Source organism: Falco cherrug, chromosome 4, assembly GCF_023634085.1.
Source record: "Falco cherrug isolate bFalChe1 chromosome 4, bFalChe1.pri, whole genome shotgun sequence".
NCBI lineage: Eukaryota > Metazoa > Chordata > Aves > Falconiformes > Falconidae > Falco > Falco cherrug.
The window spans coordinates 29,805,955-29,829,387 of NC_073700.1; the positions used below are offsets into that span (position 1 = coordinate 29,805,955).

At 37.5% G+C, this 23,433-nt stretch overlaps 1 protein-coding gene across 4 annotated transcripts in view; it reads right to left on the reverse strand.

Moving 5' to 3' along the window:
• Positions 1–23,433, reverse strand: part of SDK1 (sidekick cell adhesion molecule 1) — a 412,574-nt gene that overhangs the window by 269,676 nt on the left and 119,465 nt on the right. For all 4 annotated transcript variants that reach the window (XM_055708535.1, XM_055708536.1, XM_055708537.1 and 1 more), the window contains 2 exons: positions 20,647–20,753; positions 16,398–16,545 (listed from right to left, as the gene is read on the reverse strand). In XM_055708535.1, the coding sequence (XP_055564510.1) occupies positions 16,398–16,545; positions 20,647–20,753 (255 nt within the window). The remainder of the gene's footprint in view (positions 1–16,397; positions 16,546–20,646; positions 20,754–23,433) is intronic.

Below are 23,433 nucleotides of genomic sequence, written 5' to 3' on the forward strand. Positions count from 1 at the left end.
CAAAGCTTGAGTGCAAATACACAAATAAACATTTATGTAAATCTACTGAACAGATCACTGATACAACTAATGGTAAAAAAACATAACAAAACCAAAACCCAAACCCCAGGCATTTCCCTTATGTCTTTCATGATTCAAATACTGTGTTCAATAAGGCTTTTCTAATATCATTGCAAATGGCTGCAAATTCTGTTCCAATTGCCAGGAAGATAACTAAGACACAAAAATTACAAGACATGGTTCAACTGTCTTATCATATTCTAAAAATATTAGGACATGTTCCTTGTCATTCTCTGGATTACTTCTGTTTCTGTATCCCGTACAGATTTGACCAATTATATTTGACAATTCTATATGAGTATATGCAAATAGGTATCTGCAATGGTATTATCTTATTTTTTTGTTCTTAAGGCACCTAATATTATCTTCACTACAAACAAAACTATGAAATTGGCAGATGTTTATATTATGAATAAAGGAAAGGAAAGTAGAGATTTCAAATAATACAGTTGACTACTGCTCAGTATTCTGAGTAGGAAACCAGTTTGTTCATTACAACAATTAGTTACAAATGTTACCTAGAAAACACAGATATGTGGTTGCTGTCTCTCAAATCTTTGACCACTGTACACAGAAGTCATTACAGAAATGGAACTTTTTAATGAGAAGCAGTGGCCTGAATTTTATGGAAGTATAAATCTAATTTCCGTTTTAAACAGTTGATATTTGTAACACAATTATTTTCATCTTGCAACATTGAAGAGAAGTTGAGAGATTTGTAAAAATGTAAAAGAAAAGAACCTCTAACATTATAATGTACCATTAAGAGTACAGTCAAGTGACTGTGTCATAAATGCCTTTAAAATCCAACTGCATTGCTTTTCTTCACCACTTAGCAACTTTTTCAAAGACTGTTACATATAAGAATGAGGTTATCTTGCAAAAACTGTTTATTCAATTAAACAATGCTTAACAATCTTTTTTAAAAAATCTTCAAACAGAGAACAGATCCTATAAATATTTATGCAAATAAACGCAGTAAGTTCATCACATGTTCAAAGAGAAGTACACAGTTTAGCACTGTTCCATTAAAACACTACACAGGGATCATGCTTGCAGTACAGTAAGCAAAACAATTCAAGGGCTCATTAAGTGCCCAAGTCTCCCAAGAATACAAAAAAAAATTTCCCTGAAAATCCGAGTTTTCACAAAATTAGAAAATGAAATTAACTTACACGACACGCTTATTAATTTTGCTAAGTTGTATCAACAAAGGAGTGGATGAATGAGAACTACATAGTACTACATTAGAAATTTCAAAAACTCTAATAATCTGGTATTAAGAAAACTGCATTCTCATAGAATAAGATGCAAAATAATGAGATGTATTAGAATTTTGACTGAGGTAAAATTAATCATTACATACAAATAGTCAATTCAGAGTTTGGCAGAGTTAATTGTGGAGAATCCTGATGTTTCTATAATTGGCCAATGTTGAATAATTAAATTGTGATGCGGCAAAATTGCAAAGCACAAAGCAGTATTTATCTACTCATGACAATTGAACAAGGAAGGCTGAATGGAAAAATGAACATTAACTAATGGAAAACACTATGGGGTTTCGGAAAGAATAACATAAACTATTCACATACCAAAATGCCTTAGAGCAATTCTGATATAAATTAGTAGGCAACTCAATCTTCTCTTCTGGTTTGTTCTATTTTGAACTATTCAAGAAAGGTTTCCATTTTTATTTTTTATTTTAGTTCTGCTGCTGCTAATTCTTCTCAATACACTCATTTAAATTAAAATGCCATTGATACCACAAAACTGAGACTGTCTCAGACCTGGGTTCTTCACTTAGGCAGGGCTCTGAAGGAGCACCCTGTTGCTCTCGTGGGTTGTGACATGGGCTGGGGAAGCAACGCTTCACTGCTATGAAGGTTGTTATTTGCCCACATGAAGGTACTCCAGCCCCTGCATACCTCTGCCCTGCATACCTTCCCCTCCACTCTACGGCTAGGTACAGGGAAAATAATCTATAATAGCAGAAGGACTAAAGTACAAAGACCTTCTTCAGTGTGACTATATTAAAGGAGTAAGGAACTGTTGGAACAGAAAGTAAACGTCAAAGTGAAAGGGTGCACCTTCAAAGCTCACCCAATGCACTATACTTAAAAATGTAAATTTAAAAAACTTATTAAAAAACTAGGTTTTATATTAGCATTTATAAAGCACAAGCTCAGAGTCCTTTTCACAATTCTGGTAAATCCCTTTTGCAGTTTAATAAAAGAAGTTATTCAACATTTGCATGTGGTAAAGACCCAACGGACTCTTTTTATTTTTAAGGTCCGCATGTGAGTAAAAGTGCAACCCTTTCGAAAGTACTTTGGTGTCACACAAAGGAAGGTTTTATTATTATGATATTTCAGAGGCATAAATGAAGTACTATGGAATTAAAACATTTAAACTATTAGCAAATCATCTGGCACAAAGTTGGGCAGGACTGTCGATCTGCTTGAGAGCAGGATGTCCTCTTCACCACTGTCCTCTTCAGTGTCCAGTGCGAGAGGCCTTTTGTACCATTCCTCTCACAAAGGTCTGGAACTGGAGTGGTAACGGGTGGCAAAGATCTGGCCCTGGCAGTCAGGGGCTCACCCTCGGTCACTCTGCAGGTGGCACCCGGCTGGGGGGAGCTGCCCTGCTGGGGGGCAGGGGGCTCTGCGGGGGGGCTGGGCAGGCTGGGCCCAGGGGCCGAGGTTCAACCAGGCTCCGTGCCGGGCCCTGCCCGTGGGTCACAGCAGCCCCCGCTGCGCTGCGGGCTGGGCAGGGGGCTGGGAACTGCCCAGAGGGAAAGGGCCTGGGGGGGCTGGCCAACAGCCGCTGGGCAGGAGCCGGCCGTGTGCCCGGGTGGCCGAGGTGGCCAGCAGCAGCCTGGCTGGTACCCGAACCAGCGTGGCCAGCAGGGCCAGGGCAGTGCCCGTCCCCCTGCACTGGGGGCACTGGTGCGGCCGCCCCTCGAACCCTGGGCTCAGCTGTGGCCCCTCACTGCCAGGGGGACGTGGAGGGGCTGGAGCGTGTCCAGAGCCGGGCAGGGGCTGGGGAAGGGGCTGGGGCACAAGCCCTGTGGGGAGCGGCTGGGGGAGCTGGGGGGGGTCAGCCTGGAGAGCAGGGGGCTCGGGGGGGACCTGATCGCTCCCTCCAGCTGCCTGACAGGGGCTGTGGGCAGGGGGGGTCGGTCTCTGTGCCCAGGGAACAAGCGATGGGGCAAGAGGAAATGGCCTCAAGTTATGCCAGGGAGGATTAGATGGGATATTAGGGAAAATGTCTTTGCCAGAAGGGTGGTCAGGAGTTAGAAGAGGCTGCCCAGGGAGGTGGTAGAATCACCATCCCTGGAAATGTTCAAAAAACACACAGATGTGGTGTTTAGGGACATGGTTAGTGGTGGGCTTGGCAGTGCTGGGTTAACAGTTGGACTTCGTGCTCTTAAAGGTCTTTTCCAACCTTCCAAACGATCTAGCTGGGTTCCTTAGAGCTGTCAGTATACTAACTGACCATTTTACATCATGCATATGCTCTTTATATCACAGCAACAAAGTGCAGCAAATACAATGTGTCATCTTTGCTTTTGGTGTAAAACGATCTGTCTGTGCTATCTAATACAAACCTATCAAAAGAACAAAAAAGCATTGCATTTGACGAACATGCTATTTTACTATAGAAATGATTAAAATTCACACCTATCAGTAACAATGTATTAGAACAGATTAAGTGAACATCCCATTGGGGACAGCAGGCTTCAGAGTAGATGACAGCAGTCTCAGAGAACCCAGAATTCATTACTACCTCTCAGAGAAAAAAAAAAAAAAAAAAAAAAAAAAAAAGAGAACTCTAAAAGGTGTTCCTCAATCAGAAAATTTCCTACCAATGAAATAATTTTGCTTAAATAATTAAAGACATAAGGAATGACAGTCTAATTCTTTATTCAGCCAGTATTACCTCTATAGGTTTCATGACAGAAAACAAGATATATTTTACATACTAGTTTTTCCACTACGTGCTTGATATTTTTTTTCCATTCTGGAATTGTTTCTTGAATCAAAGTGGCTTCCCAAAGAGACAAGAGGATGACAACTGAAATTGTACCTTTATGAATCTTGATTAGTGAACCTTCAGCACCATAAATTTTTTTATTTAGGGAAATTAACACTGACAGCTACGGATTAGAAGCTATCAGGCATTAAAATATTAAACCGCCACTTCTCTTTATTTCACTATGATAGGAAGATTTTGCTAACTCCCTGTTTTTATTAAATTATCGGTTCCATATTAGCTTATTTCTTGTACTGGAACTTTTAAATCACCAACATACAATAAAGGCCTGTTTACAAGAGCTCTTCAGGGTATTTTCACTACTTCTGCTAAAAGATTTCTTAAAAATAAATTAATATACTCTTCAAATAATGTTGTTGAAACCATAACTGGGTCCAGTCAATACCAGATTTAGGACCCAGCAAAGCAGCTGCACAATATTCTCTGCTCACGCTCTCTTGCTACGCACCCTTAGCCATTACTTACCAGGTTTTTACCATCCCCCTCATTGCAGCATGTTTTTAACTACATGTATCTATGCAGACAAATCCATCTCTTGGAAAATATAGCTTGATTTGTTCATAATTATGCTAAATATAAATAAATTATTGATAAGCTGACACAAAGATGTGAGGGCAGATACTTAGTTTAAAAAGTGGGTTTTGTGGTAAATACTGCAACAGTGAATGACACGATCTAAGTTCAGTTCCTGTGAAAGCACACACTACATGACAAAGCAAGGACTGAGAATTTTCAAGGTACTTCCACTAACATCGGTGCACTTTAGATTTGGGACAGAAACAGTTTGTGATGAGGGATACAATCAAAGATATAAAGACTAGGCAGAGTTGCAGCAGAATTTGCAATTAAATGCTTTGATTTTGGGATTAACCAACAAATCAAGGAACTGTGTCATTTTACTAAAGACAGTTAATTTATCTAAACTTGACCAAGTAAGATCCAGTTTATTAGTAGGTGACAAACAGGGCTAGGGTATATTTTTTGCTAGCTTTTCCAGTAGTTTTATGAGATGCTTCACATTAGTGGAAACTCTTCAGAGATAATATGAAAGCCTGGGGAAATGAGCATTTCTCCCCTTGTACCTCAGCACTAGTTGGAGCATCTAACGATTTCCCCTCTCCTCCTATTTTGCAAGACAATTCATCCTCAATTTCATTTCAGCATGTTTATTACTACATATGATCTATTTTGCCCCAAAATACTTCCTAGTAAGCCAACTTCCAGCTGTGATGACAAAAATAGTGTTAGAAGATGGAAGAAGATGATAGGGTTGTTTGTTTCGTATAAGGTTTTGTAATAGAACAGCTTTTCAAGATTTGACATTTGTCTTAAACGGCTGCCTTGCTTCTGAACCAAAATAATGACAAGCTACGAAAATAATGGGTTTCATTCTAAACCAGTTGGAAGACAAGAAAAAAAAGCTGGCTAGATATGCATTGTAAATACTACAGTCAATTAGTTGCCCAATTATTCTCTATGATACTCAAATACTCCATACAAATCTACAGCAAAACAGTATATTAAATCTGCACTACTACTGCTACTACTTACTGATTTGGTAAATGGGGTTTATAAATGATGGTGGTTAGGTGACTACCATTTTTCTCGGATTTGCCTCCTTTTCTTCCTCTCAGACAGCTGTCTGGGCTGAGGTATGGCCAGTGCAGACTCAATCCAGATTTCTGCTTCCCTCCCAGAGTGAAAGGTAACAGTTCCACTATGGAGGGAGCACCAGGGAGCAGGATGGGCACATGTGGTCACGCTCACCCACAAGAGGAGAAGACGGCAGATGGGGCCAGTGGCAGAGGAAGGAGACAGGGAGCAACAGCAACGTCTGGACAGGAACTGAGCAGCAAGTACCGGACCCCTGAGTTAGGGGTTCTTCAGAGAAGGTGACAGAGAGGGTAGAGAAACTTTGGTAGAAGATTTGTGCAACGAAGAAAATGTTTGGGGCACATAAGGCAACAGCTTTAACGGGAGATATTAACAGAAAGGTAACAAGGTGTCTAAGTGGAGAGGTGAGGAGAAGGGAGCATGTCTGAGAACCTGGCTGTGGATGCCAGGAATAGTTAGGCAGCAGGAATTAAAGAAGTTTCATGGAGCTTTGAAAGAGCAAGAATTTGGAGAATTTGAGCTCTGGAGCAGGAAGATGACCTTCAGACTTTGGGAAATTATTGTTCTGGGGGTAAAAGGTGCGGAGGGAATAGGACTTTGAAAGCAGAAACTCTGGGTAAGATTACCAAGGGACAATACTGTACCTGACACATGTGATAGTGGGAGTCTTCACCTATCTTTTGCCCCCTCAAGGGACATTTTTCCATTCTTTTTTATCACAGTCCTAGTTAAAAGAATAGTGAGGACACTTGATAGAAACATCCGATATTGACTGCATATGTTAGAGACTATCGACGTTTTCTCTCTCCTTGATTATAAGATTTCTGCTAAGTTGTGAAAAATATGAATAAAAATATAAATAAATTAAAATGAAATGTACATAGAATTTTAAGAGTGTATTATGAGGTTGTTGCTGCAATATCTGTTGGGTAAACAGAAAATACAGCTGTCTAACAACAGCCATTGAAATTTATAAGTATCCCAATAAACTCTGCTTCTTGTTGCTGCTAAGGCCAGTTTCAGTTTCCATGGAAACAGATGATGGATTGCCAAAAATGAGATTTGATGTTTTAAAATAATCAGTGATTTGAACTAGTGGTTATTATGAAAGTATTGCACTCTTCTTCCAGTGAAGAGGTATTATGCTGAGAGTAGGAAAAGAACACATGGCAGCTGGCAGGCAGCAACAGAGCTGTTAAAATTCTTGCAAATGGTACTGGTTGCTCAATAACAACAGCAAGTGCCGTTTCTTGCAAAATCATTGAGCAAAATCTAGCAAAGCTCTTTTTTAAAAAAGTGAATAGCCTTTGAGGTTTTGGAGAAAAATACATAAGATATTGTTGTACAGATCTTAGCTTCAACACATTCAGGTGTTTTTCCTAAATAAGGTCTCGTTTATACCTCTATTTTGAGAAATCAAGTAGCCACGAAAATACAGGCTAGAAATTGCTAGATATTTCTCCTGTTTTTTGAGCTATGAATTTATTTGTCATTTACACATTAGGTTCCAAATCCTATAAATAAGCCACTACAAAGACAAAATGTTGGCATTGTTCGGTTTTCCAGTGACTGGGGGATAGGTCGAGAGGAGATGTATGTTTGGGAGTGATCAGTGGCAATATCGGGGGCGGGTTGGTGGGAGTTTGGATTGAGGTCAGTAAGATTTTGGGGAAAGAAATTGCTGAACAGTGAGGCAGCTCACGGAACAGGCATCGGAGCTTCTCGGGTCTTTTGAGGAGACTGGCTTTTGTTCCTATGGGGCTTCACAATAAGATGGTGAAACAAGTATAGGCCACACTCAAGACACTTGGCACTTCCTCTGCCATGTGGGTGAAAGCTTAAGACCACCAATCCCAGACCACAGTCTTCCCAACTCCTCCTCATCCACCTTCTCCTAGGATTTGCAACGGTTTCCCCAGGCCAAGGTATCTTCTAAGTCCCTCTCTCTGTTTTTCCTTTCCTCCATCACAGCTGAACACCACGATCCATCTCTCTCCCAGTATCCACAGACTTGACACGTGCACCTGTCTTGACCCAACTGTACAGTTTTCTTAATTTCTGTGCCGACAGCATGTATCAGCCGGGTGGAAGGGAAGGAGAGGCACAGACCTCCTCCACCATTTCCCGTTCTTACCCTTTCCCCTTGCCACTGCTATGCCGAAAAGTAGGCTGGTCTGTTCTACTCTTTCCCCACTCCAGCGATAGGAGTTTAGAGGGAAAAGCAAAGAGAATAACAATGAGCAAGCAAGTGATGACTGTGGTCACCCCAATAAACAGATGTCCCGTTTGTCTATGTCTACAATTGGTCCTGACATGTAAACCAACAGATTTGTGTAATACATAAAAATAGCCACAGGCATAAATTAAGAAATAAAAGGTAGTGCTAACATGCAGCAGACAAATAGCTTTCATATGAATGCTGGCAGTTTGACTGTTTTTTCTCACTTCTAATTGCAAGATGCCTTTACAAAGTTTCACCAGAGCCAAAAAATCACCCCTCTCATACAGATCAGATACACCCATGAAACCTCAGACCAAGCATTTACAATTTATTTAAATTCATTTTGAATCTGTTAAATAAAGGCCAAACACAAAACAGCTAAAGATTCCACTCACAACTAAGGATCAGAGATAAGCCATAGGCAGGCTGCCAGCTTCTTTCTTTCTCTGCAGCATTAATTAATGTAAGGTCTGCTTCACATTTGCTTCCATGTACCAAAATCTTTAAATTCAAGTTGAATACTGTTAACAAAGTAGACTTGATGCAAATCAACCACAAAAGCCGCAATACATCCCCAGAGTGCAAAGTTCTGTGGTTTTTCCCTTGTTCCTGAATCACACAACTCTTTTCCATATGAAAGTAAATCTGCCAAAATGGTAGGCTTTTAAAATTATTCTACATAATTCTGTATTATAAAATTACAAACTTGTATGTCTTAACACCTTTATGCATCATGCAAAATTCCATGAGAATCATGAAAAAGACAGCATTTGTCCATTTCTGCATAGAAAGAAAATTAATAATCCTTTGTAGTATACAGCCAAAAGTACTGACAGAAACATTTTACTTCAGTCAGTTTTGATTAATAAAAGTTAATTGGTAAACATAAGACATTACCTTCTGCTATATTTGATAAGTCACAAGCATTTTGCATCTATTTCCATAAAAACAGAGATATGTAAGGGATCATAGGAGATAAATTATTCCCAGGAATTTTTGAACAATTGCCACTTTTTAAGCATAAAGCAACAGTTTTCTGTTGCATATTTGCTCTTAAGAATGACTGCAACACTTTTAAATAGTCTTGTCTTGGCAGCATATTGAAGTATTTCTGTTTGTAGACAGGGTAGTTCAAAGACGGACAGAAAAATGTTTTTCCACAAAAGCATGTAAGTTGTTACAGGATTATATTTGCGATTTGTCCCTAATATCATAATGAGTTCTGATTAGGAAATTCAGCAGATGCAAGAAGTGAGCCTCAAAGTACAATGACAATGAGTCTTCATGTTTACCCACCTCTAAATTGGATATGATTTTTAAAAAATAGTGCATAGGTCACTTTCAAAGAGGAATGCTATTAACACTTTTTTCATAGTCCATATTTTCTCTCTCACAGTACATCTGTCCCCAGAAAGCAACAAACTCATAAATCAATTTCTACTGCAAGCTGTGATAACTAAATCATACTTAGAGCATAAAGGTTTCCTTCTAGTGACACTTCCATTCCCTTTGTTTTACAAATTCAAAATCTATGATTAATAAATGTAGTGGCACATAAAATGATTTTGTTCTTTAAATGTAATCATCTTAGGAAAAACAATATCCGACAGTCAGATTTTCCTCTTAGACAGTGATCTTTAAAGTTTTATTGAAATTTACAGCTGTTGAAGACTGTGCTGAAAGATACTGTGAGTAGCTGAGGCCCATTAAAACACAATATTAGTTCCAAGCATCCACACTTTTTCTAGCTAAAAATAGATATTTTACAGTGCTAGCATAACGGCAGCAACTTCCCTTGGCTTATGAAAACATATATATATATATAAAACCCTTGGTGGTTTGTGGTCCAAATTTGTAATGAAACATTGGTCAAATCCCAAAATGTGCCTCACATCTCATCAGTCGGAGTGTCTCTCTTGGGAGGAATCCACTTCTAAATCAGCCTTGCTAAAAGGCATGTTCTTTGGCAGAAATTTTTTCCTCTGCTGTCCCTCTTCCACCCCATGATGGGCCGTGTTGCTCCTATATGCCCTGTATTCAGCATATACATTATCCCCAGATATGACTCGGTCTTCTCCTCCCTTCCTCTAACCAACACATGAGATTTCACCCTGAAAGTTAAGAGGTCTGAATAAACTAATTTTTGAAACATATGTTTAAAACCTGTGGCAAACAAATTATGAGCAGAGAGAAAAACAGTGAGGTTGAATCTAGACAAGTCAAACAGCTTTAGAAAATAATCCTGGGATTTGCTTACCCCGAGGTGTTAACGTTTTCCTCTACTGAACACAGTAGACAATGATACTCAAAACAGTCCACTGACAGCATCCAGGACTACTCAAACTGAGTGCTTGAAGAGATGATGGGAGATTTCCCTATGGTCTTTCATATGCATATGGGCCTTAGGGATAACAGTAAAATTTTATGTAAGATGATTCCTAGTGCTGCCGGTTCCTTCAAATTCAAACTACTCAATGCAAAATTTGGTTAAATAAATGAATAACAGGGTACTAATTAATTTTGATTTAAGGAAATAATTTAATTCAAAAGAAAATAGTCTTCTTTTTTAGGTACTGACTTCAAAATTAATGTGGAGCTGTAAAAGGTATTGACAGATAAAACCAGCTTATAGAGTTTTGTCACATCTCTTCCTGCTGAGAGGTGTCACTCCATGATGTTAGCAAACTTCAGATATCTGCACACTTCTTCTTTTTCCCCCTCAAAGTATTGCTCAGCTAATATGCTGCGAAGTTGACAGTCTCTGAATTTATTGTTCACTAATGCTAATCATCACAATTTTAATTAAAGTATTATCTGGTGTATGTGAAAAGTAATTACGTGCAACTAACATAAGTTGTATGACAGGCTAGTATTGTAGGGAAATGCATTGCTGGCACTAGAACTGCTCATATAAAAATGAAGTGGTGTTTGTTTTAAAGTGAAAAATATGTATATGGCTTATATATATTATTTATATATAAATATATAAATGAAATATATACAAATGTAAAATATATATATATATAGATGTAATATATATATATGGCTTTTATATATATGTGTGTGCTGCTATCATCAAGGCAAAACCTAATCTAATGCTAATATCAGCCCAAAATCTGATGTATTATTTCTAGATATTTTACTTTTTCTCATCTTTTAAAGCCTATTTAGCTACAGCTACTTTTTTTTGACACTGTCATTAATATATTTACAATTTTACCTTGACAAATGGCTAGTAAATCTGCACCAGCTTTGATTATTTGCAAGGTGTTATGAGTGTTCAAAACCACAGCAAGTCATATTTGACAGTTGCTCGTGCCTAACATATTTTCATTCCACAATCTGTCAGCACATTTAGTCTCTATAAGAGTTAGTAATGATCACACATATTCAACTGCATAATGAATTGTTCTTAGTGCAAAAAAATAGATATTAAAGCCATGTATACCTAAAGGCAATGCAATTCATCTTCCCTGTCTAGTGAGATGAAGTGCATTTGTAAAGTGTTTTGGTTCATTAACAGTTAACGAAGTGAGAAAATGTCCACCCAGCTGAAAGGGACACCACAGAAGTGCCTTTATATGCCAAAAATTAACTTTCCTGTTTTGTGTCAGACATAATTCCACTAACAAAAGACATGAGTTAATATTCATCTAACTGCAGCTTAGTAGGGGAAAAAATTAGTTTCACTGTAAGAAAGTTAATGAAGACAGTAATAATGTCTTTGTAGTAGGAGTTTTCTTCTTAAAGAAAAAAGCAACAATAAATGAACTGATGGCTACAGTGAACTATTTCAGTGAAAAAGTCCTTCACTTAGAAAAAGGTAAAAAAATCCTCTAAGAATACTAAGAACATAATTCCTCAATACCACAACTGAAAGGCAGTTGTAGACCTTGACCGTGTTACTGTCCTTTGTGCCTCTCCAAGGTACTATGCACGTCTCGCGTAAAGAAAGTTAAATGCGCTCTGCTTTTAGGCCTGATGAAGCACACCCAGGCAAGGCAAGCTGAAGACTTGACATCTCAGAGTAGCAATTTTTTTTGATGCAGCTACCTTTAGAGAGGCTATTGTTTTCTGTAAGATACAAGGGTAAACAGGCAAAATCATCCCATCAGTCAAGACCCTGGATAATAGTGCAGCTGTAATTCCACATTAGACTCCTGGTGTTATTTGGAAAACATTAATCTGTCTAGGTGTAACATGAAGTATTTTCTAAAACTGCTTGGGAAATTTTCATGTAAGACAATAAAAAACCCATCCCAAATCCTAATTCCCCTCCTTGTTTTTCTCTTGCTGTTGATCTTTTGGTCTTCTCTCTGATTCATCACTTCATACTTTCCTAGCATGTACACAGCTTCCTTCTGATGATCTAGAAGCATCCCTTTAAAGTATCAAGCTGAGGCTTTGGTGACAGACAATGCACAAAAGCCAAAATGAACATACATGCACACTGTACTAAGCAGGACAGAGAATGTTTTAGGATTTAACTTTTTAAATACATGCCGTCATGTCACAGTAGCTCTGCTGCAGATTTGTTAGTTGCCTTAAGTCATAAACTCTAACAATAATTCCATGAGTATATGCAGGCCATTTGCTTCACATTCATATATTATACAGGGATTAGGTGACTTTACATGCCCACTCATTTAGGAGGAACTTGTCATGCTATTCCTGTTTTTATCTGGGGGCTTTAACAAAATATTATGGTACCAACACCACTAAAATGGGAATTAATACACAGTTAGTGGCTGCAAAATTCCACCATGAGTTACACTAACAGTTAAATTAAACAGAGTATGCAGTTGGAAAAAAGTTGTCTGTCTCTCAAAGGAAACTTTCTCCCAGAAAATATTACAACCATGCACACTCACAGAGTAAGATTACCATTCTGACTAAAAAAAAAGGTGAAATCTAAAGTACCCACTGAATCTTTTTTATTTTTTTCCCCAGCTGAAACAATTGACACTTTTCAGCCTAACGATCAGTAAAAGAAACAAGAAATGACGTTTGTTACATCTGGTCATCAGAATGCAGGAATATGCGCTCTTTTGAGACCCTACCTGGGGTACTTCATCCAGCTCTGGAGCCCTCAGCACAGGAAAGACACGGACCTGTTGGAGTGGGTCCAGAGGAGGCCACACAAATGATGAGAGGTCTGGAGCACCTCTCCTATGGAGACAGGCTGAGAGTTGGGGTTGTTCAGCCTGGAGAAGAGAAGGCTCCGGGGAGACCCTATTGCATCCTTTCAGTACTTAAAGGGGACCTTCAAGAAAGATGGGGGCAGACTTTTTAGTAGGGCCAGTAGTGATAAGAGAGGGGGTAATGGTTTTTAAGTGAAAGACAGTATATTCAGACTAGATATAAGGAAGAAACGTTTTATGATGAGGGTGGTGGAACACCGGAGCAGGTTGCCAGGAGAGGCGGTAGCTGCCCCATCCCTGGAAACATTCAAGGTCAGGTTGGACACAGCTCTGAGCAACCTGATCTAGTTGAAGATGTCCCTGTTCACTGCAAGGGGAAGTTGGAACTAGATGACTTTTAAAGGTCCCTTCCAACCCAAACTATCTGATGATTCCATGATCTGTTAGAACTGGCAACTGTGTTAACATGTATAAATAAATAATTATTAGAAAACCCAAAGAACAAGAATCTTATTTGACATACTGTAAAGCATCTTTAAAATAATACATGTAGTGATACCAGATTTTTTTGACAATTCTGCAATTCTGTTATCTTGGCTCCCTAGAAATACAGTACTATTAGAATGCTGAAGGGCTGGAGAACCTCTCTTCATAAACATCCTAAATACTGGTAAACAATGAAAGATAAAGGCATCAGCATTTACTACCTTAAACCTGCTAGGTAAACCCTACTGCTGAGCCAGTTAAATGACATTCCTTGAAACTTCTTAAGAATTATCTTTTTCTCAGATCTAGTCTTTACTTTTGATCTTTCATAATTCTCACGTAAGGACAACTTGGCACATTCTCTGTTTCCACATCGGTGAAATGAATTCATTCTAGTGGTTACAGTATCTCTGTGTAAATAAGCACCAGGATTATTGTTATGGCATAAAAATGGTGCAGTGTTAAGTATGTGTACATTAAGGCTTTTGCATGAGTAAGAGTTATCTTGACCAACTATTTAAATTAATTGCACCACTGTCCTCTTTTTTTTAGCACTGCTTATTTCCTCTGTCTACATATACCGCAGGAATGTCACTCTTAGAAATCATTATTACAGCTGACAGACTAGTTGATTGATCTACCCAAATCATTGTCAGCTTGTTTAAGAGCATTAAAAATAAGCTTTATATTGATTTAGCAATGTAAGATAATTTTAATCAGTTTAAAGAGCATCCATACAGCGTGGATGTATCAATTTCACTGATCAGTTTAGCCAGTGATCCAGTTAGATTGATGCATCCGTCTAACTGGACCTCCTGCTAAACCGATCAGTTGCATTGATACACCTCTTTGTGTACAGAAAACACATTAAATGCACAACTTGCTCCACAGATAAGAAACAGAGTTCCCCTAAGATAGTTTTACACTTCTCAGTTTTATGCGCATCCTCTCCATGTGTCAAGTTTTTTTTTTTTATTTATAGGGCTGCCACATTTACTTCCGAATTTCACAGACAGCAATACGTGAGTGGGTGCTGTACAGTGTTTCCAACACTTTGAGGGAGCAGAAGACCTACTGCACAGACTGCAACAAAGATTGGTGTGAGTACTATAAATCTGGTCCTTCCCGAACCTATCAGGCTTACTGTACAACATATATGAAACTTCCAAGGTGATTCACACTTTCAGCCTGTGTACTTCTACTGCAAAAGTGTTTAGAAACTGCTACGCAGGCCAGACAAATGTCCTCGAATTCCTTTCAGATAAAATTTCTGACCAGGGAAATAAAACATATGTGGAAACCTTTATGTATACTTCACTGACTATAGAACAGTTCTAAAGCTTTCCCACTTAAAAGCATTACCACAGTGCTATGAATTACAAGTGATTTTACCCCAACAATTCCAACGAGGTAGGAGTAAGAGTAAATTATAGCATGTGAAAATTAGGATTTTATGTTAATGAATACACAACACATATCTCCGCTTGCAGCTTTCCCAAACTGTAAGAGAACTCACACAAGTCTCATTTTCAGACATTGCCTGCCTGCCTAGGTCACTCTGTTCTGTTCCCCTGTAATAGTTCCCAAGAAACTGTCTGATACCTGGATAACAAGGTTCTTTCACCATCTGCAAATTTTTGATTTGTGCATTCTCAGCATTGACAAAAGAAAATTTGTAATGTGGCAGGAGTGGAAGAAGTAGATTCTTAATGGTTAATAACTCAGGATTTGTCACTTAGCTCTCTTCAAAAGATTGCCCAGAAACCCATTGTTTCATCTTCCAGCTGTTTCCCATCAAATTACTATTAAATTATTCATAAATTATTACATAGTTTCTTCACATCCCTGCAATGCTAATTGTAACAGTTTCAAAGAGGCTGTAATACTAGCATTCAGGTTTAAATAATGCACATAAGCAGCAGTAAAATATACAGTGTGGATTAATAAAACTAAAATCCAAGAAGAGTTTTTCCTTTCTAACATAAACTCTAAAGACTCACCACCCCTTCCGGAACTTTGCAGTATCTCATTACCATCAGTTGCTAGCACAGCTATCCCTTTGAACCCATGAAAATATAATACACAGATAAAAATAACCACCAACGTTCTTGGCATTTCAACAGTTTCCTACTAAATTAGGCAAGTAAAAGAGATTTTATCTACATTTTTTAATGTTACAGCTAACCCCTTCAGTCTCTAAATAAAACTGTGCAGGTGAAAACGCTGGATGGCTTCATAACTGTTTCAGGAAAGGATAAATGAGCATATATTGAAATAATAACTAATCAAAGTGCAAGTGCTGTACCATTAGTAGGTGAGCTGTTAATTAGCCAAAAAGAAATAAACCTGTCATGGTAGGCTAAAAAGATAAGGAAAAAACAAGCAATATTTAGAATTTTTATCATGACAAAAATAGTATTAAGTATAACTCTGTAAAAAAAAAAAAAATCAGTCTCATATTTAAAAAGAAAAACCTCAATATTCATTAAGTTAGTTCACTTGAGTAAATGTAATTGAGAGATGAGCATTTACTTTTCCAAAACATATCATGAAAATGAATAGCATGAAGGAAGTGCAGACATTCCGCGTATCAAGATACTTATGCTGCACCAGGGCCATTAAAACCACATGAATTATTTTGTCAAACTGCTTAGGAAGTTCAGAGACGATCTTAAAATAGTAATTTATCTCAAACTTAGTATGAACAAGGCTACTTTATTCTCTTTAAACCTTAATTAGTGTACTTAAAATGTAAGTTGTGTTATCAAATACAATTAATCATATTTCAGGGTGGGAGTATTTTGAGGTTTAAACTGACTTACATTCTGCTGCTTGGTATAATCTTGTGCCCATCTCTAAACCATGTCACTTGTGGTCTTGGGTAGCTGAGCATGTGCAGGAAGTTTAGAACTGCAGCTTGTCCTTGAGTAACTGTTTTTCTCTGGTTTGTGTCCATGAAATTTCCCATGTCTGCAAAGAAAAAAAATATATTGAGTGTCCTGGAAGTTTTTTTTCAGTGGACAGAGAAATAACTGTGTTTTCCAATAGTCATTGGCATTGCTATAATTAGTCAATATGACACTACAGATCATCACACAGTTTTCATTAATACAGATCTGGATGAACATAAGGCATAAGCAAACCCAAGTGCTGCTACTGCACACAAGAGGTGCCTCAGTCAGCAGTACTGCATGGCGTCAGTGTTCTTTTGCAATAACTGAGTGTTTTTAACTGCAAATGACATTTTAATGGAGGTTTGTTTTGTGGGTTTTTGGGTTTGGTTTTTTTTTTTTTTTTTTTAATAAATTCTTGCACAATAGAGAAGAAATCCCTGTGCAATGCAAAAGAATGCAAACAGTGTGTATAATTCTATCAATTTTCTGGTCACCAATTATTCTTGTTTTTATCCTTTTATCCATTGCTACACAAATAAAGAAGCAGTTGTATCACTTATACTGTATCACATATAGTCAGATCCATGCAAGTAAGCCATTATACGCAAATGGGTATCAAAGTCACAAGGCTGCAGTCATGTTGGTAGCTGCTAGTTCTCCTGGCACCACACCATGATTTAAATAGTGCTTCTAGATCTTTGACATTTACAAAGGCATCCATAGTATTAAAGAGCAGCTTTTAAAAAAAAGAAAATTAATGGAAGAAAGAAAACTACAATTGCAGAACCTCTGTCTCTGAAGGTTTTATTTCATAGACAAGTTCGTGTATCTATGGAATCCTTGTAAAAATTCAGTGAACGTTTTCTTTTTCTTTTGCCTTTTGTATCACATTCCTATCCATTAAAATAAACAGGGCTGTAGTCTCCTACTTATTCACCCACCAAAGAACTTCTATGTATTTTAATTTGCTTTAAACCAAGAAACTGACAGACACCCAGAACTCTTCTGTTTCTGCCACCGAATTCTTTTTGGGTTTTTATTGGGGTGGTTTTTTTGAGGACCACAGGGTTCTCTACAAGTTCTTTGTTGCAGAGAGGGATGCAAAGGACACTGAAATGGAGAAGACTACTACCAGATCTGTGGATGGTAGGAGATGAGAAGAGACAGAACAAGAGCAGAAATTAAAAACACGTGGTATTTTAAAGAAGCTTTAATCATCTTTGTGATTTTCAAGTTATTTATTCAGACATAATCAGCATTGTACTTCCTCTGTTGCTCCATATTTCTTACAACTCTAATCAGATCATCTACTTGAAAAGAAGTTTCAAACCGTGTAGGTGGATCTAATTAACTCCACTGTCATATGATTACTTTAGTCTTCACAATCCAAGAGTTTTTAAGCCCATTCTGCAATTAAGATTTACCCAGCAGTTTTCTCACAAATACCTGTTTCCCATTCAGTTAAGTAATGTTAGCATATGTTGAGAACGTTTTTTAAACTATTTAACAAATTCCGTGCTACTTCAGAGATCTAGGACATGGAATATACCTCAGACCTTTCTCAGTGCACACTGGAATTAAGCCTTTCAATTTTTCACTAGAGATCTTGAGTTTAAGTGTACTGGGAAGCATCCTCTATCCAGTGGCAAAAATAGTTTCTTGAGAACCCTTCTGAGTTAAGCACCTAACATAAAACTCCCCATAACTCTTGATGACTGGATAAGGTGACTTTAGTAACCCCTGGGAACACTGCTTTCCGATATGTTTTCAAGAATAACCAAAAAGTAAAATATGGTAAAATATCAGGTACTTCATTATATCCACACAGTTTACACCAATGAATTTAGATCAAAAACATTAAAATACAGAAAGCAGTCACATGGTACGAGTAGTGCCCTGGGTAGTGGAGAATGAGGATATTTAAAACCTGTAGAACACTCTAATCTGCAGGAATACAGTGCAAGTCCAACTGACAAGTTTCACCATAGAAGCTGTATCTGTCACTACAGGTTCAAGTTATACAAGACCTGCTTTGCTTTGTCTCAATGTCTTTATAGGTCAAAATAAATAAATAACTACATCTACTGCTTAATTCGGAGAAAGAAGTCTTAAGAGATAGCTTTTTTAGCCTTTTCCAGCAACAGAAACTACAAATTAAATGAGGAAAAAATTAAAATCAAAGAAAAGTAAAGAATTACAGTTCTTTCCCTCCCAAGAACAACAATATGTACACACAAAAAAGCCTACAGAAACAGAACACTTCACTGCAAATCTTTCCCTCACTCAGAGGAAAATAAAGCTGTCTTTTCAGGAGACAAAATTCTTTAGCAGCACTATCAAGGTAAAGTATTCCTGTGCCTCCTTCTCACCATCATTCCCACAAGCGTTTCCTCAAGAACTGCTCTCTCCACTATGTCAGTACAACTGCCTGTACAGCTGTGTAGGGAATCAGACAGGGTCGGGGGGAAAGAACTATTTTAACAAACCCTACAAAATAATTGCTGGGTTTTTTTAAATTTTGGAGAAGTTTCCTAGTCCACAGCTGCACAAACAAGTTTTCCTGCTGAGCCTAAAGGACTGCATTGCCATACAAGAGTGGGAAGGATTAGTGGATGGAGGAGAAAATTAGCACATTTTTCTCTGGTACTGCTACAAAAATCTTTGTCCCCTGAAACCACACCTGTAGACGCAACTGCAGAGGCACAGAGGCTAATCCAATGGCTCACTGCTGCAGAACAAGAAGCATCTCACCCTCACCTTCCCCTGCTCCATTCTTCCCTGCTACCCTTGTTGGAGGTCCCCACCCCACTCCAGTTATGCTCACTTGCATCAGCTTTCACTAGATCCTCTGTGACCTGACAGAATTCACTAAAACAGAAGAAAAATATTCAGAGATGCAATTGCAAGGGTCTGACACACATCAGAGGGAGCACAAGGTCACTAGGAAGGGCACACAGCAGGGGTACAGGGGTTGGTAGAAGGCAGGGAAGGAAAACCCCATTATAGCAGCAGTTTATTTTTGCTTTAGCTCCCAGCAGCTCTGAAACAGTATGACTGAGACGTATTACAGATACAGTAACGTAATTTACTCTAATACAGTAAACTGGTGAATATGATACCAGAACTTACATAGTAGCATTTGCAACTGTTTTTATTTTAAAACACAGGAAATTCCGTGTAATCTCCCTATGACATAGCAATTGACTTGGATCAGTTCCTTGGAATTGAGTTCTAATAAATAATTCAATTTATTTAAATTCCACTTATTAAGTGACACTTACTACTACTGACTTTCCAGTTACTGACCCTGAGGAAGAGAAATTTGATCCATGTATCATATTGTTTATATGCAGTATACAAATCTGTCTTTTTAAAAAAAAAAAAATATGTTTTTACTTTGAAAAAAGACCAAGACCTAGTTTTATCATTATTTCCAAACAATTTATTTGGATTATATTTTCTATATGTTAACTGCAAGAAAAATAAAATTAGAGTATGTACTCATTTCTTAAGTTATGTTAACTAGCACTAACTCCTGAGAAAATCAATTTAACATATCCAATTGTAAGTTAGATATCAAATCAGAGGTCAGCTCAAGAATTCTGCATAGTACGTACTGAAGTGGTACAAATATTGGAGGGTTTGGTTCAAAAAGGTGTTAAGAACAGACTTTTAAAGTTTTGTTAGCAAGGTTTTCATGGTGCAACAACCGCTTGTTTTATATCACAAGGATTACAACCTGAAATCTTCATGGAGCTCTCTCCACTGTACGGTTTTCTTTCAGATATCCTCTCCTGTCCTCCGGTCTGTTATTTTATTGTTGTTGTTTTGATTGATTGTTTGCTTTGTGCTATATGGTCTTTTTTAATCCCTGCATACTCAGGGAAAGGTATAACGTTTTTTTTATGCTACAGCTATCTCCAAATTATCTCATCTTGATGGCTCTTAACGGCTCAAAGCTTGCCCTGAAGATTTAATGTTTCGCCACTTTGAACTGCTTCCCAGAAGACAGCTAGAGTAAGTATGAAACTTCTTGTGATGCAATAATTTTAAAATTTATTAAATATGGTATCTATTAACTTTTCAGGCTAGCAAATGTTACTGGTGTGTTGGTTTTTTAGCCACAAAAATAAGTGGTTAGCTAACGAATCACAGAATAGTTTCCATTCAAACATACATGCCACTTGAACTTCAGATTTTCTTTGCAGCAATGCCCCCATCCTGTTCCGTACGACACACTGATAAAAGCCAGCATCAGACCTCTGCAAAGCTGTGATGATGTACCTGTAAGACAAAATTCAGAATTATTGTGCACTTCCTTCTAAAGGCAAATCAATGCTACTTTATACAGCTTTTCTTATTTCCCCTCTAATATTTCACGTATTGTCTCAAATGCTTATTGTATTTTTTCTTACAAACAGAATTCTCATATAATATCATCTTCAGCTACAATATCACCTGTATTATATAGAAGACAAAATATACTTTTAATCCATAAAATATCATTCAGTCTTAAGATCTACATTCAATAAACACTAATAAGCTCTCCACAAATTCTCTTTCAAAATACAGACTTAAATGTTCTCCTTAGTTTTATCTACACTCAAGCGTAAGGCAAAGATGCCTGGTAGTTTGTTCAGAGGTAGCCCAAGAAGACTGCCATCTAAATGTAGGCAGTAGGAAGACTTCCAAGAAATAGCAACCAATGAGAAAAGATGGTTACTACATTGCATGACTACTGCGTAACTCAGAAGAATAATGGAGAAGACATGGTGCACTGTAGGTTGTATTTGTTCTGCCCTTCACTATGCTTAAAAAGTCACTTAGTCCATGAATGCTCGCTCTCCTCATTCAACTATATCTGATTACTCAACATGAAAATGAGCTGATGGGCTCAGTTTTAATGTGAATAAAACACATGAATAATATAGATAATCCTGCATTAAACAAACATTAATCAAAGCGCATATTCCCCCGGTCACCTTCTGGAGATATTATGGTAGGATTAATGAAAGTCTTTATGAAAAGATAAGGAAAAATAAAACTGCTGAATTTTAATCTTCAGAATTTAATTCCAGCAAAAGAAAGCATCTCTTCTCATACTCACATACACTATACACACCCACATACAGAGCTTAATATCTGAACAGGATCAGACAGCATAAAAACAAAGGAGGTAGAAGAAATCTAGTTTAAGTGATAAGACTATAATCACTGCATTATAATTACAATCAAATACATTATAGCAATCAGGTCAGACAACAAAATACAGGGAATTAAACCAGAGCCCAACACTATGGACAAATTTTACCAATGTATTGTGATTCCTAGGAGACCCTGGCTTCCTAAGTATATGAGTTGTAGGCAATCATGCTGCCTGTCTGCCTCTGTGCCTAAGCTGACTCCTGGTGACCTCATTTGTAGCAACCAGCAAATTTTCTCCAGTGATTATGACAATTTGTACTGGGAAAATAAGGAAGACTCAAAACAGTGCTCTGTTCAGGAGTTACAGTAAACCTGACAATCAGTAAACAGATATTGCTGGCCAATGAGTACGTAACTCTGAATTAGCCAGTGCCTCTTGCCTGATGAGCATCCATAGGAAACTGAGTGAGAAAAGAGGTGAAAGTACAAAGCATAAGAGTGTAAGATAGAAATCAATAGGACATAAGGCTTCCCTGCTTCCTTACAGAATAATTTCCTTCTTTGCCAGGTAGATGACTGTTACAAAACATCATTTTTAAGAAAAAAAAATAATTAAGATTGACAAATAAATATTGACAATTCATTTCCACAGTGTATTTTAATAAACAGTTTATAGCTTAACAAGCCTTTCTTCCACCCATAAAGATTTAGTATCGTACTTGGCTAACATTTATCCCTCTGCTTGTCTATTAAATAGAGCCAAAATTAAATGCTTCTTTCTTTGGTATTCATCTGTACTAAGAGCGTAATTCAGAGTTAGTTTTTCTGCTGCTAGGACAAAACAAATCAATTAAATCAGAAGTGTCCTACTTTGGCTTCCCTTTCTGACTTATTAATGTTTCAGCAGTAAACATTCTTAATATGTTGCCTGAGGAAAAGAAAATCTTTTAAAGTCTGTAGTGAAAATCCCATCTACCTTGGAAATTCCAACAGCCCAAACTTACTGAGCAGTTGGCTTCTCAGTGGACCTACTGGGTAACAATGTGCAGGTAAGGCAAGCAAAATGACAAGAACTTAACAAAGGTTTAAAAAAAAAGTTAAAAAAAAAAGTGATACAGCATATGTTTACATTATTTGAGACTAACCTGAAAATTACAAATCTGGGCAACAGACATTAATGGAATTTCCAATTCCATGTTTACAATTTTCAAAAGTCTTTACGCACCTCATATGTCTGATTATTTTTTGAAAATACATTTTTCTATTGAACTAACAGTCAAAATACTGGTTTTTTTGTGCTATGCTTTCACCATACTTATTTTCTGGTATGCAAGAAGGGATACAAATAGTGTTTTCTAAATTCAAAATAAGACTTTCTTACGCAGAATGAATTTATATCAAAGCTTAATACAGTTTTTTTTACAGTGAGAAGACATGATTTTGCTTTAATTTTTTCAAGATAGCTCTTCCCATTGTATAGATGCCAGGAGGCTACTTACGGTTCCTGGGGATCTGCGTAAGTACTTGAGAAAGTCAGACCAAACAGCTTCTCTGTTTTGAATGGTACAGCCATCCAGAAAGTGGCTATTTAGAAAGTTTCCATAGAAAGATGGAAAGTGACAAGCATAAAAGAAAAGGAAAGTCTTCAACAGCATAAGATGCTCTACGACCAGGATTGCAGTGAGTTAGAATTTAAAGGATGAAGTAGTATCAAACATCTAAGGATGAAATGCTAGCTAGCACTTACATTTCACTCCTGATTTCAAATTTACACATTCATTTTAATTTTAAATGCTCTAAGAGTTAAAAGTGAACCTAT